At 41.0% G+C, this 18813-nt stretch overlaps 4 protein-coding genes across 9 annotated transcripts; 2 read left to right on the forward strand and 2 right to left on the reverse strand.

The window, feature by feature from the left end:
- Positions 1 to 5361: 5361 nt before the first annotated feature.
- Positions 5362 to 7862, reverse strand: LOC132792777 (glutamate transporter polyphemus). Of its 6 annotated transcripts, XR_009633041.1 has the most exons (8): positions 7711 to 7862; positions 7560 to 7625; positions 7324 to 7474; positions 6758 to 7237; positions 6524 to 6702; positions 5956 to 6125; positions 5581 to 5897; positions 5363 to 5519 (listed from the first exon to the last, which is right to left on the reverse strand). XR_009633041.1 is itself a non-coding variant. In XM_060802249.1 (7 exons), the coding sequence occupies exons 1-7, from the start codon at positions 7761 to 7763 to the stop codon at positions 5632 to 5634; spliced, it is 1356 nt and encodes a 451-aa protein (XP_060658232.1). In that variant the 5' UTR covers positions 7764 to 7862; the 3' UTR covers positions 5362 to 5631. The 6 variants fall into 6 exon arrangements, 5 of the variants coding, with proteins under 5 accessions (XP_060658232.1, XP_060658231.1, XP_060658234.1 ...); XM_060802249.1 differs by having other exon boundaries at positions 5362 to 5897; positions 6767 to 7237; XM_060802248.1 differs by having other exon boundaries at positions 5363 to 5897.
- A 3919-nt stretch (positions 7863 to 11781) lies between these two features.
- Positions 11782 to 12560, forward strand: LOC132789491 (DNA-directed RNA polymerases I, II, and III subunit RPABC1). The gene has a single exon (XM_060797544.1). It carries the CDS (start codon positions 11865 to 11867, stop codon positions 12495 to 12497), a length of 633 nt encoding a protein of 210 aa, XP_060653527.1. The 5' UTR covers positions 11782 to 11864; the 3' UTR covers positions 12498 to 12560.
- A 265-nt stretch (positions 12561 to 12825) lies between these two features.
- On the forward strand, positions 12826 to 18256 carry LOC132789286 (angiogenic factor with G patch and FHA domains 1). Its single transcript, XM_060797206.1, has 9 exons — positions 12826 to 13143; positions 13204 to 13306; positions 15974 to 16110; positions 16280 to 16375; positions 16646 to 17093; positions 17174 to 17671; positions 17728 to 17845; positions 17907 to 18006; positions 18064 to 18256. Exons 1-9 carry the CDS (start codon positions 12943 to 12945, stop codon positions 18229 to 18231), a joined length of 1869 nt encoding a protein of 622 aa, XP_060653189.1. The 5' UTR covers positions 12826 to 12942; the 3' UTR covers positions 18232 to 18256.
- Positions 13312 to 14942, reverse strand: LOC132789287 (hexokinase type 2). The gene has a single exon (XM_060797207.1). It carries the CDS (start codon positions 14718 to 14720, stop codon positions 13356 to 13358), a length of 1365 nt encoding a protein of 454 aa, XP_060653190.1. The 5' UTR covers positions 14721 to 14942; the 3' UTR covers positions 13312 to 13355.
- Positions 18257 to 18813: the final 557 nt, after the last annotated feature.

Consider the following 18813-nt stretch of genomic DNA (forward strand, 5'->3'; position numbering starts at 1 on the left):
AAAATGGAAAAGAGCGGCATGCATTTATGCAACATTTCAATCATTAATAAATCAATTAAAATAAATTGGAATTTTGTGCGCTGATGTTGAACGCACAACGCGGCTTTTTTCACGGCCATTTCTTTAACTGTTTCGAGCTCTCTTCTTCGCTCTGTTCTGTTTCATTTGATTATGGGTTCGAATTCGGGTGCGAGTGCGAGTGCGATTCGGTTCGGTTCCATACCATTTAATGCAATTACGCAAAGTCCCGTCCGGCTGTACGGTTGTTTGGCTTTGCGAGCTGTTGCTGATATGCATAAATCAAAAAATGAATCATTTGATATGCTCAACAGATCGGCACGACCAAAATAAAACTTTGTATTATTTATTTGATTTACAGCGACATCAATTTGTGCCCAATCTGCAAAGGCAAAGGCAAAGTACACGCGGCATTGATTTTCCCAAAGTGCACATAAGAGATGCTGCTATATTATATATAGAATTATATAAGATATATATATGATTGCCTGACAAACAGACAATTATATACTGCAGTTGACTGCGAACATTCTTTCAGCAAATTCTGGACATAAAACTACTTTCAACGCCTTACAAGACTGACATGTCAGAACTTGCACAGCGGCTGTCGATGCGCCGATGTAATAAGCACGACGACAAATCCCTGCACTCACATTCACACACATACATACATTCTTACATAATACATATACGCATCCATAAGCAGGCGGTTAGACATCGACGTTAAGAGCATTAAAACTTTTGCCTTCAAGTATGAAATGCTGCCCCCTTCAAAGTGCGAGTGTAGATACCAAAAACTCTGAATCCAACTCCGACTCCGACTCAAGCTCAAGTCAAAGTGCAACCAGCAGCTAACACACTGTCACTTACTCTTGCGTCCAATCCAAAAGCTTCGAATGGTAAGTAGCTTGGCCCCTAAGTAGCCCGAAAAAGAAGCGAGAGTCGACAAAAGCGGCGCACAGACATCTGATAAATAATTCGCACAGTTTGCAGGCGAAGAACTCTGCTTTGGCAGAAATTGAAATGTGAATTGGTTTCTATAATTAATCCAAGTTTTTGTAATCTTACCACACAAATCGCTTGCAAAGTTTCTCTACATCATTTCATTGGCGTCGTCGTCTTCTCTGTGCATCTAATTTGTCTTGGCCATGTTCATGTCGTCATTACAACTGCTAACTGAAAATATCAATGCAATGAGCCGCATAAACCGCTTAGCCAAATACATATTTGCCTTTCATTGCCATTGCCAAAAATATATAGTATAGTATAGCGAAGTAATACTCGGAAGTTTTGGCTGCTTGAAAAGTTTAGCCGCAGTTTTAATAATGCAAAGTAGTCGAAGGCAAAACCGAAATCAAATTGATGCCAATGTCGATACTTGAAGAGCGACTTCAAGAACTGCTGTTGCCCTGCTCTCAGGTGGAACTTCTACCTAGAAAAATAGAAAAGCAAAAAAAAATAAATAAATAAAGTTGCAACAAAATTAAAACAAAACGAATACGAAATGCAAAAGACGACTTTGAACTACTCTGAAATGCAATTTAATTATGAAACTATTTGAAAAGCTAAACAAAGTAAAAAAAAACTGCAAATTTATTTAATTACGTTGAGAATATAAAAAGAATTTTTCGAGAGCATTTGCGTATTGAACAGACAATTAGTTTAGGCAAAGTTTCTTAAGCGGCCGCCTTAAAAACGATAACAACAATCTTGAGACAACTTTTAGCTTAAGTATATATAGAAGAAGAAGTACATATGTAGATGTGCACACACTTATGGGTATATTTGGGTTTTTTGAGGCACTTCCTGCTGCTGTTGTTATGGACTGCGACTATTGCCATTGCTTCGCATTAACTGCAGGCGCATAACTTTTCCAATTTGCTTTTGGCAATTATTGATATAAGCCAGCGGCAACAACACTTGAGCTTAGTTTTTCTCCGCTCCCTCTATTTTCACTCTGTATTATTTTGGGGGCCATGTGAGAGAGGGCTACGTCCAAGCATATTTTCTTGCATTTTGCGCATATTTGTGCAACATTCTCAAAATTCTTGAACAAAGTTTTGTTATTATTGCCTTTTTGCTTGAGAGCCAACCGAAAGAGAGAGAGTTGGCTTTGGTTTGGTATGGTTTTGCAACTGACTACCACTTTGATTACTTTTGCAGTTGCCGTTGCAATTAGTTTGTTCATTAGACGAGGCAATAAACAGCCCATGACAGAGACGGCAAGACAAAGCTCAGAAGGAGAGAGAGAAAGTCCTGGATGTTGCCTTGAGTTGATTGGAATTCACACACTTAATTAGTTACATGCCCAGTTAATTTGGTCTTTGTTTTTGCTGCTGCTGCTGTTGCTGCTGATTGTGCACGGCGTTTGAAACATTGTATCTTAAAGTTGCACATTGCAACTGATTGTGGTACCTTATCACCATCCAAATCCACCCGCTGGGCATGCAAATAAGCCAACAAGCGAGCAGAGAGAGAGAGAGACACACAATCAGACAGACAGACAGACAGACATACAGACAGATAGTCTGGCTAGAGGGTAAGAAGTTGAGTCGAGTTGAGTTAAGTGATTTGCAAACTGTTTGGTGTTGCATTCATTTTTATGATGATGCCAGCCAGCCAGCCAGCACAGTCTTCAATTCTAATCCATGAGTCCTGGCCTTCAATGCACCTCCCCAAGTCGTAGGTCTATGTCTACGATTTAACCAAAACGATTTGCATAAGCTTATCTCCAATCTCCTCCTCTCTCTCTCTCTCTCTCTCTCTCTCTCTCTCTCTCTCTCTCTCCACTATCTGTCTAAGCTCGGGCTTTGTGTGCATTGCATTGTACACATATTTGTTGCAGAATGCCAACTTATGCGCTGGCACAATGTTGACCAGTTTGGCCCCGGCATTCTGTTGCAGACAAGCTCGCTCGGTGATCCTTTGTATTTATATTATTTGCCGATAGTCTAATGCTAAAGCGTTTTAGTTGAAATCGCATGCCGCAAAACAAAAGCGAAAAATGCCAGAGACAAACTCGCCAAGATGAATGACAGTAAGCAAATCCATGCGATTCCTTGCAGCATACCAGCATTATTTCACGTCAACCTCTTGGTTGCCTTCCCTCCATCCTTCCACACATTTCAAATTGCACATGTCCAGAGCTAGCCGAAAAAGAAACCTAAAATGAGAAACTCAACCAGTACTCGTATGTGACTTGGGGCAGTCTCAGCTCAACTTTGTGGACTGCAACTTGCAAGTACTCAAGTAAATTTCATTGAATAAAAAATAAATAAGTAAATACTTGAAATAACTCTAGACTCTTTCTTGGAGAGTTTTCCTTCTACATTTTCGTCCCTCCCCTCGTATCGTGACAATTTTCGTGCAGCGCTTTCAATTTAATTTTTACCCCGTTTTCGAATAAGACGTGAAATTGCAAAGGCTTCTTTAATATGCAAAACACATCCGTAGCAGCATTTAGGCGCTTTCACTTGCCAGTGACTGAAATCAATAATGAACTAAGCCAAATCTCAAACTCAAACCCAAACCTGAACCCAAATTCAGTTCTCAATCCCAAACCAAATCCAAACGTTCAAGATAAGGGATGTGCGAGTGTGTGTGTGTGTGTGTGGCCAAAATAAATATTGTACACAAGTCTGACAAACCCGACGTCAACGCTGCACAAGTCAAGTAAACAAATGTTAAAAGGCACAAAATGTGAACGTGCCAAATTCAGTTGACAGGGAATGAGTTAACCACAACGTATACTTGATATTTACCAACTTATTTAATAGTAATATTAAGGACCAACACAGAAGTGCTACCTGTACGCGCTCCGCACAAAGTGTGTCATATTTGAAAAGTTATTTGCATATCACATAGAATTTATTGCATTCACCTCAAATACTTGTAATTATTGCAATGATAGACTCTCGCCACATACATAATAAGTAAATAAAATTGTCGACGTGAGTCGCATACTTCTCCATAACTTTATAAAGAGCATTCGTAATAGTCTTGCATTCAAATTGGAATTTGCAATTTGTGAAACGTTTTTCGGCAGGCAACCACAAGACACATGTGACAGCGCAAGTAGTCTACAATTTCACAGAGTCCCGCAAGTTGAAGTTGAAGTTGAAGACTCAACACGCATTGTTTGCCGGCTGCCTCGTTGCCTGACTGCCTGCCATGCGACAAGCATCCCGAAGGCCCGTTTAAGATCCAGTTCCAGGAGGAGTCAAAGTCAAAGTTCACTCTGGAATTCCTTGCCGCTGACTTTGCACAGGGCACATTAGTTTGATAATGGCACTAACATGATGCGGACAAAAATAAATTTCTTCTTCGTTGCCACAATATTATAAACGTATACTATTATTTTGTGGCAGCAGCAGCAGAGGCCGCAACTAGCTGCTGGCAACGTAGCAACGTGGCAACGTCCTCGCAGCTTTTGCTGCATTCTTTTGTGTCCTAGACATGATCTCATTTTGTTTGGCGCTTTTGCTTAGCTGAGGCCCAAGTCGAGGCCCAGTGCACTGATTGTAAATTAAGTTTTAAGCAACATGTCTGCAAAAATCATGCCCGAGGACAACAGCCTCAGCTTTAGTTGTACTCCAGGTCTGCCCCCTCCTCATACCCCTCCTCATCATCCCTCTTCTCACCGTTGATGCTGTCGCAGGCAGTTGCAAGATTTCTTTTCTACTATTTGAAAATGGAAATTGTGTTTTGTGTGCTGCTGCAGCGGTCGTCCTGCAGTTCCTTGAGAAGAGAGCGAACGCTGGGCTGCTGCTTTGCTATTTTCGCATCATGTTTCCCTACTTGCTTTCTTTTTGTTTTATTATTGGTTTTTCCCTTGCTTTGCTTTTTTTATTGTATTTTTGCTCTCGCCGTGCTATTTACACTGCAACAGTCAACAGTCGGCGTCGGCAGTTGCTTTTCATGTGCCTATTTATATATGTTTATACATATATATAGCATTCGCTATAGTTGCAGTTGCCAGCAAGACGTCTCGTATTTGTATTTGTATTCGTATTTGTCTTTTAGTTTATAGGACTGGGGCCAGAGAACAACAGCTACGAAGTTTGGCTGCAAGTTTTTTTGTGTTTGGGCTTCGTTGAGGCAAGGAATTCAATTTTAGAATCGCAAAGGACTCGTCGCAATTGTTGTGGCTCACTGCCTCAGACTCTGCCTCATCCGCTGCCTCCCAGACTGACTCCGACTAACTGACGGTATTTGATTATAGCTCGTTGTATTTTAAATGATTTGTGCAGTTGATCAGTTTACGTACAACAAGCAAGCGCCTAATTAATCTGAACAACATTGCAATAAAAGCATGCAAGACTGCAAGACACTCTGTAGACCAACAAGAATACGTATACTTAATGTTGCTTTATATAATTCCAATTTAATGACTACAATATCAAAAAATATTTGCTAAAGAAAATGCTAAACAACTCTGCTTTAGCCCAGGCGACTTAGTGGAAATGAACACTTGCTGGGCAATTAATTAAATCGTAATAAGGCTAAGGCGGAGGCAGTCAGACAATCAACAACATTGATACAGCTAACGAAAAGACAACAAACCGACACAAAACCAACTAAATATATTGCAATTAAATGCAGCCAAAGCCGCTCTTAGACTTGCATGCTTTGCAACGTCCCTCGAAGGTCTTCCACCAGCTGTCTGATGGCCACACTGCAGCCCACAATGCCAAAGATAATACCAATTATAATAAGTACTATGTCCCGTATTAGCTTCCAGCGCAATCGACCATAACCCGGTGCATAGTTGATAAACATATCGATTAGAGCCGGGCATATGAGATTTAAATTGCACAGAGAAAATGCTCCTTCCAATTCGGTTAAGGCAGCCAAATTTGGCACCACAGCAGACACGATACCTAAAACAATACCAAAATTAACAAATTTTGATTTCTGAAAAGAGATTCCTCAACTCACCCGTTAAGAGCAGAAAACAAACACGCACCACAAATTCCAGAGTATAAGAATAATTCGATTCAGATCCCTGGCCATAGTCCTTAAATATAACCGTGATGACAACAAAACCATTCAGCGGATAGCTCAAAAAAATACCCAGAGCAATGGCTACTTTGATGATCTGCGAAAGGCTAAAGAATAGTTCAATTACTCATATTCAATGAAAAAATTTACCAACTTTCAAGATCAAAAACATGCGTCTAATAAATTGTGGTCTCAAATAAGACCATTTTAAGAACAAATTCTTCAAACTAAGAACATTAGTTTAAAAATTCCAAGATCTCAAAATAAGACCAAAATTACTAGATTTAACATAGGTTACAAAATTTAGTAATCCATCGAAATTCTTATAGTTTTTAAGAACTTGGGTCTTATATCAAATGTTCTTGAAATCAAGATGTGTTTTCTAACTTCAAGATTTTCATGTTCTTGACGCAATTGTTAGACCAAAATTCTTAGTACTAAGAGCAAAATCTTGATTTCAGAATATATTTTTAGTGTACCAATTAAGAGAACAATTTCTACTCACATCTCATTCTGCGGCACATTCAGCGTAATGCTCGCCTCCACTTGCTCGCCATAGCGCCAATAGCCCATGATGCCAAACAATATGTTTGAGAACAGTATGAAAAACACGGCCAAATTGAGTACACCAAAGATGCCCAGATAGCTTTGAGGATGCGCCATATTCGCCTCAACAACCAGCATCTGAGGGAAGGAATGAACGTTGAAGATGAAATCACATTGCAAGTTTTTCACGCACCGAACCCACGGCTGTCAATGAGAAAGCCGCAATGCCAAAGAACATTATCCAATCTGCTGGTGGTTTAATCAGCTCACGTTGCTGTGGATTGGGCAATCCCCTCACCAGATAATACATAATGCAAAGAAAGCCCAAATAGAGGAAACAGTTCGAGATGAGATTCAGCGGTACCAGATATTTCAGTTTGCGTATCAAAAAGAAGGGCAACTGTAACACACAGACACCGACGACATAGTAGCGTTCATTGAAGTCGCGGCAATAGTAGTCGCCGATTTCCTTAAAGTTCTTGGCCACAAAGACAATGTAGACACAGCAGAGACCGAACTGGCCAATCACCAGCACACAGCTGGTCAAAAATCCAGCCACATTGGCAAAGCAATGCACACATCGTGGCCCGCTTTGGTAGGCAATCTGTACGGCTTGCGGCATGGATACCTGAGGCACTTGAATGCGACGACAGCACTCGGTCATGCCACTGATCTGTGCGGGAAAGCTAAATGCAAATAATTCCAATTTGGACATAGCATAGGCAACAACAACATTGGCAACGGCTGCCACATACACACCAGCAAATGGATGCAATAGGTCAGCAGCATCATTAGCAGCAGCGAAAGCAACACACCGGCCACAACTCCAGAGTAGCGAATGGCCAATGGCATGGCTAAAATTCCAGTACCCATCACGCATTTGAGCAGTGAAATGAAGGCATCCAGGTTGCTATTCGAGCGAGGGAGAAGGAGAAAGAAAGAGGAGAGTGAGTAAGAGAACAAAGTGAGTTAATTATTGACCGAACAATGCATACTTCAGTGGCACCTCAACTGTACGCTTCTCGTAGGGGTCATAGTAGTAATACGACGATGCCGATTGTCTGCCAAAGTGAAACAAAAACATACAGATGAATATTAATCGTTTTGCACACACACACACACACATATACACAGAGTTGTACTTACAGCAATGTCAGTTGAGTGTGCTGTGGTTCAAGCGCTGCATTTGCATTTTCCATTGCTAGCCAACTATCGTCGTTGCTTTTATGAAATCTGACTAGATAAAGTTACAATTATGACGGGCAATTTTGACAACAAATTCAAATGAGTTTCGTTGATAGCTGTGCACACACACACACACACATTCGCACACACATACACTCGCTAGCATACACATTCAATTCACTTTAAACTAATCAGCAAGATTAGCGCCAAGCGGCGAGAGACAGAATCAAAATGGCTGCACATGCGCGTCGGCCATTACCATAATATACGCAAATTATTGCCTACTTTGGGGCGCTGCATAAAATGCACCAACTAGCTGAGACCCGGAGACACTTACAAAGCCAGCAGCGACATTGCGCCAGCAGCAGCCGCACAACAAACTTGCAAAGCGGCAGTACAGTCCTCTCTAACTATAATGAACCCAACACATTAGATAAAGCGGATTTCCTTATTAACTTATTTTTTGCTTATTTATTTTATACTCAATTTATTTTTACATTTAAAGTCGACTGTGAGCTGTACCTAAAGAAGTTATTACTTTTTAAATACTAAGTCTAATTTAAATCTAATTCAGTTATATAAAATGTAAAGAATCTTATGTTAGACTAGCAGCTTCTAGAGAGGCAGAGCATAGGCCAGTAAAGAGTCTTAGTTGTAGAAAAAAAGAATTTATAAATTTATGGTTTGCTTTTAAATATACAAATACGATTTTAATTTAATCAGCAAACGAGCAAATAAATTTGCAATTAAACAGAAAATTATATTATTATTTGCAGTACGATTAACTTTAAATTGAAAATGCACTCTTCTACTTCGCTTTCATCATAATCAGCCACTGCTTAGAGTTATCCACTTAAACTTAATTTGTTTTACCAGCATTATAATACTATACAATCACTTCCCTAATCTGCACATCCCACACTTGCATTAATAAGTACATTTGCAGCGTCGACCATCACATTGTTGTTCACTGTAGCCTCTATAAAGATAACCCAGCACACTGCACAGCTCAAATTTCAATTCCAGCTGCAGACGACTGCGACGACTGTCGACTGTCGAGTCCACGTTTGCCAGAAGAGGACGATTGTCATGCCAGAATGTGCACTTCCGCGTCCGTTTAGTTGTGTGAACTTAACAGTAAATTGAATTAAAATTTATTGTGAAAATTGCAAAATTCCAAAACGCAGCAGCAGCAGCGGCAGCAGCTACAACGAGCAATGGAGCTTCAAGGAGACATCAGCGCAAATCCAATACAAATAAAATTAAGTAAAAATGCACACATTCACATCGTTTGGCATGAGGGTTCTCCCTCGAGGGGGCGCCGTGTGTTTGCACAAAAATATGCAAATGTGATATTGTCGCTGGCGACATTTACAACAATTACAATAACAACGCAAAGCATGTCGAATGGTGGATGGGGGCAGGAGGAAACAACGATGGGTGTAGCAACTAACTGCGTGCGACATGTGACACGATATTCAGATAAAGACGGCCCACAGGCGGCGCAGCAGTGACTTAGGTGGGTAGGCGTGGCATTCATAGCATACTACAATACTATATGTACGTTCTGAATGCGTACATACACATATTTTGCATAAAAAGAAAGAGAAATATGCTGAAGCTGAAGCCGGAGCTGGAGCAGCAGAGCAAGAAAACGAGCGAAGGCAGCACAGAAATCAAATAAAACAAATTTGGAATTTCACAGCAGACGAACAGCAGAATCTTTTTATACATATGCACATACTACACTACACATATGAGTACACTCATACTCATACACCCACACACATTCACATTACATGTGCAACAGCAGCTGACTGTGAACGAGAGCCCTGCACACTGTTTCCTAAACAGTCAGTATGGCGAGCGAGTCAGTCTTGACTCTTATTTTTTTCTGCTTTTTTGTATGTCGTATGGAAACAAACAAACTGACATTCAATTTAAATTCCTATACAAATAATTGCGTGGCAGTTCAAAATCTAAACAGATGGGTTGTAGGTCGATGCTTTCACAGCTACTGCTGCTGCTGATGTTGCTGCTTCTGCTGCTGTTGCAACCTGCGCTTAGATTATGTTGATTTTTGCGAAACTGCGACATTTACCTTAATTTGCCTAGCTCGAGTGTCTGGGGAGACCGCGACGTCATGCAAATAATTATGCATTCCTTGACAGTTGCCCGGCAACGCTCGACACGCAAAATGAGTTCATCCTGTGCCATTATTTTGTGCTCATCACCTTTTTCCACCTGGCAAAGCGAAAGTGATGACAAAGAGTGCGTATCACTTTGAGAATAGTCGCATTGCAAATACCCTGTATACATTTCTTATTAAGTTGTTGCAACGCTTATGCACTCATTGAGACAGGGTATATAATCAAATTCGAATTGAGTCAAATATTTAAATATTCTCAATGCAGCGCACGCATCCGAGTTGCCCGAGTCGCTCTTCTTCCCGTCCTCTGTCATTGGCAATTGGTGGCTGGCTGGTGCTTACCTGACTGTGGCTTCAAACATTATCACTGCGGTTATCTATCTTCTCTTTGTTGCTGTTCCTTCCGTCCTACGCCATCTACTTTGCGCTATCATCATCAATGTTATCAACAGCTTAGCTAAAACTTTGCGCGACTCAAAGATGCACCACGTTCGACGTTTCGCTGCAGCAGCCACTTCCTCATGCTGCTTGCATCAATGATTTTGATCAGATTTACTGACGCGCTGTCCAGCACAGCTATGCTGATGATGACGATGCTGCTGTTGCTGTGGCTGCTGCTGCTGCTGCTGATGGAATGATGATGATGATGACGTCGCGGACACAGACTGCGTTTACCACTACTTTCATCTCGCTGCCCACAATATTTTTGCATTTATAATGAAATTCATCGTCATTTTTCATACTTGCACAAAGTGGATTTTTATTAGATTTGCATTTCTTGCAAAACCTTTTATATGACCGCGTACTCTCTACATACATATATGTTTGTGCGTATGTATACAAAATATATACATATACTCATGCATTTGTATATTCATCTTTCGACCATATGGTGGTAAAGTGGCTGTGGCAAAGAGCTTTGCTTCAATTGGCCGTCAAAAAGCATGATATATTTTCTTTGTTCTATTAAACGTAATAGAATAACCATTAATATTATTATTAAATGCAATTCTCATGCGTATTTTCCACACAATTTCATATTACGGTCGAAACTATTTATAGTATAGCAGACAGTGCTATTACAAACATATTTTTCGAGAACGCATCGTGCAGCAAATATTCTATTAAATTAACTGTCAATCATTTGCGGTGACACTAGAAGTAAAGGCATCGATGACGTAGCTGCCGTACGTGAGACCAGTAACCCTAATACGAAAGTCATCAGATGATAATTCAAATTACAAAGCGCACCCTCTAATCCTAAGCACTCTTTTGTCTAACCTCGACTAGAACATACCTTGTAAGGACAGCATTCACCTTAAATTTTATATCCGGATTAATATTGAATTTAATTAAAAGAAAATGGTTTTATTCGTATTTTTTTGTAATAAATGTTTTACCGTCTAATTAACACATTTTCTCATTTTATAGCCATATTAGCATTTTTACTTGACAGTCAGCGAGAGAGGTGCGTGCCAAGGAAAAGCCATGAACTAAGACCAACTATTGGTCTATTTTACTTGAGCACACACATGTACGTTTGTGTGTGCGTGTGTGAGCTGTCGTCTGGGCCATAATTGAATGTTACACGTAAAATATTGAAAAATGCAGTGTGTTCATTATGTGGTCACAAAACGTGAGCATAGAATACATCGACAGACTCTTAGCAACGACGCAAAAAATGCTCGGCATGTAAGCTTCGAGTGACAGACGAAAAAAAGAAAACAAATTGCGAGTTTTTGAATTATAACAAGGACGCGCAAATCGCTGGATGGCAGTGCCCTCAACACGCAAGAGCAATTTCGAAATTATACAACACTGTAGAATGGCGCTTAGTATTTCCAGTATTTTTGAAAACATGTGTTGCATTCACAACTTGGTCACACTAATTTTTTCTATTGCCAAAATAAAGACGCCGCCGCGTGCTTCGATCTCTGAAAAGTTTTAATAAAAATTAAAATATATAATGGATGACGAGGCGGAAACCTACAAACTGTGGCGCATTCGCAAAACCATCATGCAGCTAAGTCATGATCGTGGCTATTTGGTAACCCAAGATGAGTTGGACCAGACACTGGAGCAGTTCAAAGAAATGTTCGGCGACAAACCCAGCGACAAGCGTCCGTCGCGCTCCGATTTGATTGTCTTGGTGGCCCACAACGATGATCCGACTGACCAGATGTTTGTGTTCTTCCCCGAAGAACCCAAGATTGGCATCAAAACTATTAAGACTTACTGCACCCGCATGCAGGAGGAGAACATCCACCGCGCCATTGTTGTGGTCCAGGGCGGCATGACGCCCTCGGCCAAGCAATCTCTGGTGGACATGGCGCCCAAGTACATACTCGAACAGTTCCTCGAATCCGAGTTGCTGATCAACATAACGGAGCACGAATTGGTGCCTGAGCATGTGGTCATGACTGCAGAGGAGAAGCAGGAGCTGCTCAGTCGTTATAAGCTGAAGGAGAACATGTTGATGCGTATCCAAGCTGGTGATCCGGTGGCTCGTTACTTTGGTCTGAAACGTGGCCAAGTGGTGAAGATTATTCGCTCCTCGGAGACGGCGGGCAGATACATTTCATATCGTTTGGTATGCTGAAGGAGTAGTCTAAGTACTTTATTATCAATATAAGCGCAATAAAAGTCATTTTCTTGCAATTTTTGCATTTTTAATTCAGAAAAGTAGTTTTAAAGCCGGCTTTACAGTATTCTAACGGTCAACGAACTCTCTACTCTTGCTGATTTTAGCATTTAAATTAAAGCTATTTATGCTGTAAAGATTAGCACCTTTGCATAAATTATATATTATATTATTTTAATATTTTCAACAATTAATTTCAAATAAATTCGAAACTGCGATGGAACAGCTGTTTTGCACAACTTGAAGTTGGCTACGAACGCAAATCGGAGACTGAATTCAGTGTGTACATAACCCATTCAGAAAATATTTACAGAAAACAAAACATTGCTAAATGTCAGCTTATCAATAAATTCGAATTTAAAAGCAGTTTAAGTGCCGGAAACTGCAACACGCGTTGACCGAGATGTCCTCAGAGGAGCCTGATGCCGCACCGGCGTCCGCCGAGGAGGATTCATCGGTGCACGATTACATAGAGTTGAAGGCCATGGAGGATGTGGAGTCAATGGAGCAAAAGCAACTTTATGCCTACATTGAAAAGCTACATGGAATCATTAGGAAATACGACACTAAGCTGGCATCCTATAAAAAGAAACTGAAACAATTAGTGAGGGAAAACTTTTAAACGAAAGTATTTCCACTAATTTTCTTGCATTTACAATTACAGCTGAACAGAGAATCAAACAACGTTGAATGCAAATGCAAGCAAGCTGAAAATGGAGATTTGCCAGACAAAGAGAATGATCAGGATACGGAAGTCACCAAAGAACGTGAGTGAAAGAAAAAACAAGTAATCATTTTATTAAGTATAAGCACAATTCATTTGGTTTTGCTGGCAACAGCTGCCACCAAAGCTGCTCCACGTCCCGAACCGTCCTCGGACAGCATAATATCGAATTCTTTGTCCGATTTGACCAGCTTCTGCATCGTATTACGTATGTAGGTATCGAACTTAGGGTGATATCGATACACAGATCCATCAATGCCCACAACTACCTTGCGATCAGCAATGCGATTGATTAATCCACTAATTCCAATGGCCACCAGTGTCGCTGCTCGGCTTGAGATGCACTCACAAATGTATCTCAGCTTCTGGCAATCCTCAACGGAAGCCTTTTCTATACCGAACAGCTGATTGATGATGCGTCTGGTATTTGCGAGCTCAGGGAATGTATCACTCTCGATTTCCGAAATATGCTTCGTCTCGAAGATATCAATATTATGCTGAAGAATCGCGGCGTACTCAGCGCGTCTGTTGCCTGCGCCCTTAAAGATTGCATTCCGCTCGAGAGCGCGTACCAAGACGAGACGCACCAGCTCGCCTAGATACATGCCTGAGGTCATCTTCTCGAACAACTGCTGGGCACGGTTAATAGACTTGCGATCCACCTCGTTGTCGTACTCGGTGCGCACAAAGTCCAGCTGTCCACTCTCACCAAAGGCGCCCCACTCGCAGTTGACAATGATCTGCTTCTCCTTACGCTTGAATTGCGCATCCAATAGATCCACGTTGTCTACATGTTCCACGTAGCAGGCATTGCATCCCGTGCCCACAATAACGCCCACACGGCACTCGGGATTGCGATGCGCACAAGACATGAGTGTTCCCGTTGTGTCATTGAGCAAGGCCACGACTGCAATATCCGCATCGCCACGTCGTCTAATGGCCTCGTGCAGCATGCGACCCACATCCTCGCCCTCGACGCCGGGGCAGCCGAAGCCTTTGGTCCAACGCGTGAGCATTGCCTCCTTAAGACCCGCTTGGACGCAGGGAAACGAGAAGGTGAATCCCAGCGGCAGATAAGCGCTGCTCATGTTGTGCTTGTGCACAAACTTGGCCAAACACTCGGCAATGTGGTCGAAGAGCTCCACACCAGGTCCAATCATCAAGTCCTTGGGCACTGCATAGATCTGTGATTCCACCGTGGCATCGTGATGACCTTTGAGTGAGACGAGCAGCACACGAAAGTTGGTGCCACCCAAATCCAAGGCCAGATACTTGCCCATCTCATCGCCAGTAGGCAACTCTTGCACATAGGTGGGAAAGCATTTGGTATTCGACTGCGAGTTTGTCGAGCGTCTTAAGCCCTTGGCGATCTCGAGGCAGAAGCGACTGTACACCTCTTGCACCTGATAGTCGCTGAGCACAAAGGCTTGCATAAGTTCGCGCAACTCCACGTCCATCACTCTGGCGGCTTACTATATATTTTATAATTCAATTTGTTTTCACTTTGTGAGGTTCCAACTGACCGACTGAATGCCTCGAACGATGAGTAACAACTAACCAGGCACCTGCCCAGCGTGTCAGGCTGTATCACTGTATCACTGGTGAGGCGACGGCGTTAGTGGGTTGCTTTGCACCTGATAAGACACAGCTCTAAAATCGTATTGCCATTGCCATTTCCTAGACGTAGTAGCTAGTTTGCAATCTTGGCATCGAGTAAATAAAAACAAAATTTGCCTTAGTTGTGCCAAAGCGAATTCGAATTCAAAATACGCAGCGTATGCTAAACAACAGCGTGAGCCGATTTTTGTGACAATTTCCATTGGTCATTACCAGACTCATATATAAACTATATATAACATATTAAGATTTTGCTTAGTATTGTATTTATTGAAATTATCAATTTTATAAAAACTTGTATGATGAACAGATAGAAAGTCGTATAGAGTATTATAATTATTTTGTTATCACTTTATAGACATTTTAATTGTACATTATTTTATTCGTCAAAATCTATAATAGTTGAACGACTTAAAAGATACAGATTGTAAGGTTTATAGAGTATTACAATTATTTTGTTATCAGCTCACAAACATTGTCATTGTCTTTTATTTTATTCGTCAAAGTAAAAAATATTTGAAGAACTTTTGAGGTACAGACTGTGAAGTGTACAGAGTAGTGGAATTATTTGGATTTCTAATTTATAAACGAACGGATCGACTACTAAAAGTATTTGTAATTAAAACCAATTATTTTATTGACATATTGAATGCTTTAAATTAATAATAATAATATATTAACTAGGCAGATACAAATTCCAATTGTAAAAATGCAATACAGTACTGTTTACTGTTTGTTATCAATATTAAATTACTTTATTATTCCTAAGATACCCGTTGTAAAGCAGCACATCCGCTAAGCGAGTTGAAAACATCAATATTATTATATATATATATGTAGTTTATTGTTAAAAAATCATAAAACGTGCCGTCAGTACGTCAAACATCGAGTCTTCTGTAGTTAATGCGATTGATTAGCGCCAGCTAGTCGATTAAGGTTGGGGGACATCATGATGTAAGAAACTTGACATTTGTACACGATTATGATTGGATTTGCTGATAGCGTTTAGCTACTCACTTGGACCAATATTATGAATTATATAGTATATATACTAGTGCGAATAATTTGAATTCTTCTTGAATTTTTTGTTTAGTTTCGGCCAGCGATGCCTTCAGCTTTGTGGATGAAATGCGTCAGGCTGCGAAGCATGCAGAGAATCTGAACAATTTCGTATACGAGCCCACGTCGGGCATGTACTACGATCCCAAGACGGGCTACTACTATAATGCGGTAAATAATTTACAACAACGTAATCTTTATGACGTGCATTGCAATGCAATTTGCTGGGTGACTTTTGGAGGTTATCACTAACGATGAGCCTACATCAATGCCCACCACTATATATAGACTGTTTGTTAGTTGAGTTTACAATCGTATTTATAAAATTCTCTCTTTCTAGGAGTACGGGCTTTACTACGATGGGAAAACGGGCTGTTACTATAGCTATGATGAGAGCAAAGATTCGTACGAGTTTCACTCACAGGCCCAAGTCCAGGTGAGTGTGGAGTGGTCGCTGTAAAGGGACCATCACACACGTATATTCTACGCTATTTATTCTTGAATTAATCTTGAATTCTTCTTCCATCTTCCTTGTGATTGCAAGTGTGGGCAGCACGAGCGCCTCGATCACTGCGTCAATAGTAGACTCTTAGCTGATTTTCGCAAACTAAGCATAGACCGAATGCGTAGCAATGCATTAGGTAAGAGCTAAAACCCTGAATGTGTGATAAAAACGCGGATTTCTTTTTCTTTTCGCTGGTTTCAGGCTAACACCACAGCGAACGGCGAACAGCCAGCAAATGACGGCAATGTTTATGACGAGGATGATGTCCAAGACGTTGATGTTGAGTTCGATGAACACGGCGGTGTGATAACAGATCTGAAAACATTAAAACAGATCAAGGCTGAAAAGCAAAAGGTCAAAGAACGTGCCGAGAAAAGCAAACGCAAGGCCAAGAAAAAGCATAAGAAGGCAAAGAAGCATAAAAAGAAGCATCGTCGTCACAGTAGAAAACGACGCAAGCATTCCGACAGCGATGTGGACGATGATGATACCGAAAACACGCGCAAGAAAACAACAAACAAGAAGCCCGATGCAGAAGACGGTGAACTTTCACAATCATCGAGCAGCTCCAGCTCCGAGTCCAGCGATGAGGACAGCAGCATCTCGGACAACAGCGTGCCTGTATTCAAGGCATCCGGACGCTTTCAAGGTGTTAAGAAATTCGCGTTTTTGTCTCGCACATTGCGCAATGCGTTTCACACACTTCTAATCCAATCTATATTACTGCAGATATTGCCAAAAAGTATCCACCTTCGCTGCGCATTATTGTGCAGGAGACCAATGTGCAGGAGCTGACAGTTGGCAGCCTTCACTTGATAACCTACAAAGGAGGCTCTCTGGGTCGCGAAGGAGCACACGATGTCATCATACCGGATGTCAATGTCAGCAAGTCGCACATGAACTTTCACTACGACACCAAGAAGGGCATTTACAAATGCCAGGACTTGGGCTCTCGCAATGGCACTCTGCTCAATGGTGTACGCATGTCGGAGCCCAAGATAAATAGCGGGGCGCAGGATTTGGTGCATGGCAGTGTCATATGCATTGGACAGACCAAGCTTTTGTGTCACGTGCATGAAGGCAATAGCACTTGTGGTTTGTGTGAGCCTGGATTGCTAATTGGTCCAGCTGCGCCAGCAACAGCAGCTGCCTCAAGCAATGCCAAAGTACTGTCGCATCGGGAGCAGCTAAAAAAGCTGCAAAAGAAGTACGGCCTGGAGAATGAAAGTGAGTTGCATCGAACTAAATAAGACTGGGAGTGTATTTAACATATTTTCTTTTAGAATTCATAGACTCAAATGCCAGCTCGGATCCAAATTACAATGATCGCAGCGCACAAAGACGCATCAAAGTGGGCAGCAGCACAGACAAGGAGAAAACCGAGACTGCGTGTGTGCACACGTGAGTTGAAAGATTATTTCTGAAATTTAATTCCAATTAATTTATTTGTGTGAGATTTCAGTGAGATTGCCAGCTCTAACAAGGGCTTTAAGATGCTGAGTAAATTGGGTTGGCAGAAAGGTGACACTTTGGGCAAATCCAATCAAGGTCTTCTCACTCCTGTGAGTAATTAAATTTGAATATGCTTAGAGCAATTTGTAAGCTTCCTTTGTTGCTAGATCAACGTTGTGGCCAATGAGGGAACCACAGGACTCGGCAGCACGGAATCATCAACTGCAGCTCCTTCTCGATCTGTGGACAAACGCAAATTGGCTAACCTAAAGATTACTCAAGCACGCTATCAGCGTGCCAATGATATCTTCTCGGTATCCGATGAGAGTGATTAAAACAAGAACCTTAAACTAGTTTTGAAACACATTTAATTAACAATTACTCATACAATTTATGATCGTAAGTATACATATATTTCGTATAAGAGTATACGCATATGTTTATATAATTAGAAGATCTTGCTATATGTGGTTAAGCTATCAGTCAATTAATTAATATAGCTTCACTCAATAAACAAAATACATTGAATGTGAAAAGACAAAAAAAAAAATAATAATAATCATACAATGTGTGTATATTTAGAGTTATAAATAAATTAAATACATTCGCTTAACTCTTGATTCGGGTGAACAAGAGAGTGAGAGAGTGATGCGCGTGCCAATCAATAAATTTCTATAAATTATGAATTAGTTTATGTTTAATACAAAAGCCTCTTAAGATATGTGGTTTTCTTGTTGCCACTAATGTGTGACGATTTTACATACGAATCGTTGCAATAGGTGTGCTTAAAGTTGTTGTGGCCAGTGTTGTGGATGATAACGATGACGATGACGACGACGACGATGATGATGGATGGATGGATGGAAATAGTGTTAATAACGGAAATGCGCTAATACTTTGCCATTTAGTAATATCGT

This window comes from Drosophila nasuta, chromosome 3, assembly GCF_023558535.2.
Source record: "Drosophila nasuta strain 15112-1781.00 chromosome 3, ASM2355853v1, whole genome shotgun sequence".
NCBI classification, from domain to species: Eukaryota; Metazoa; Arthropoda; class Insecta; order Diptera; family Drosophilidae; genus Drosophila; species Drosophila nasuta.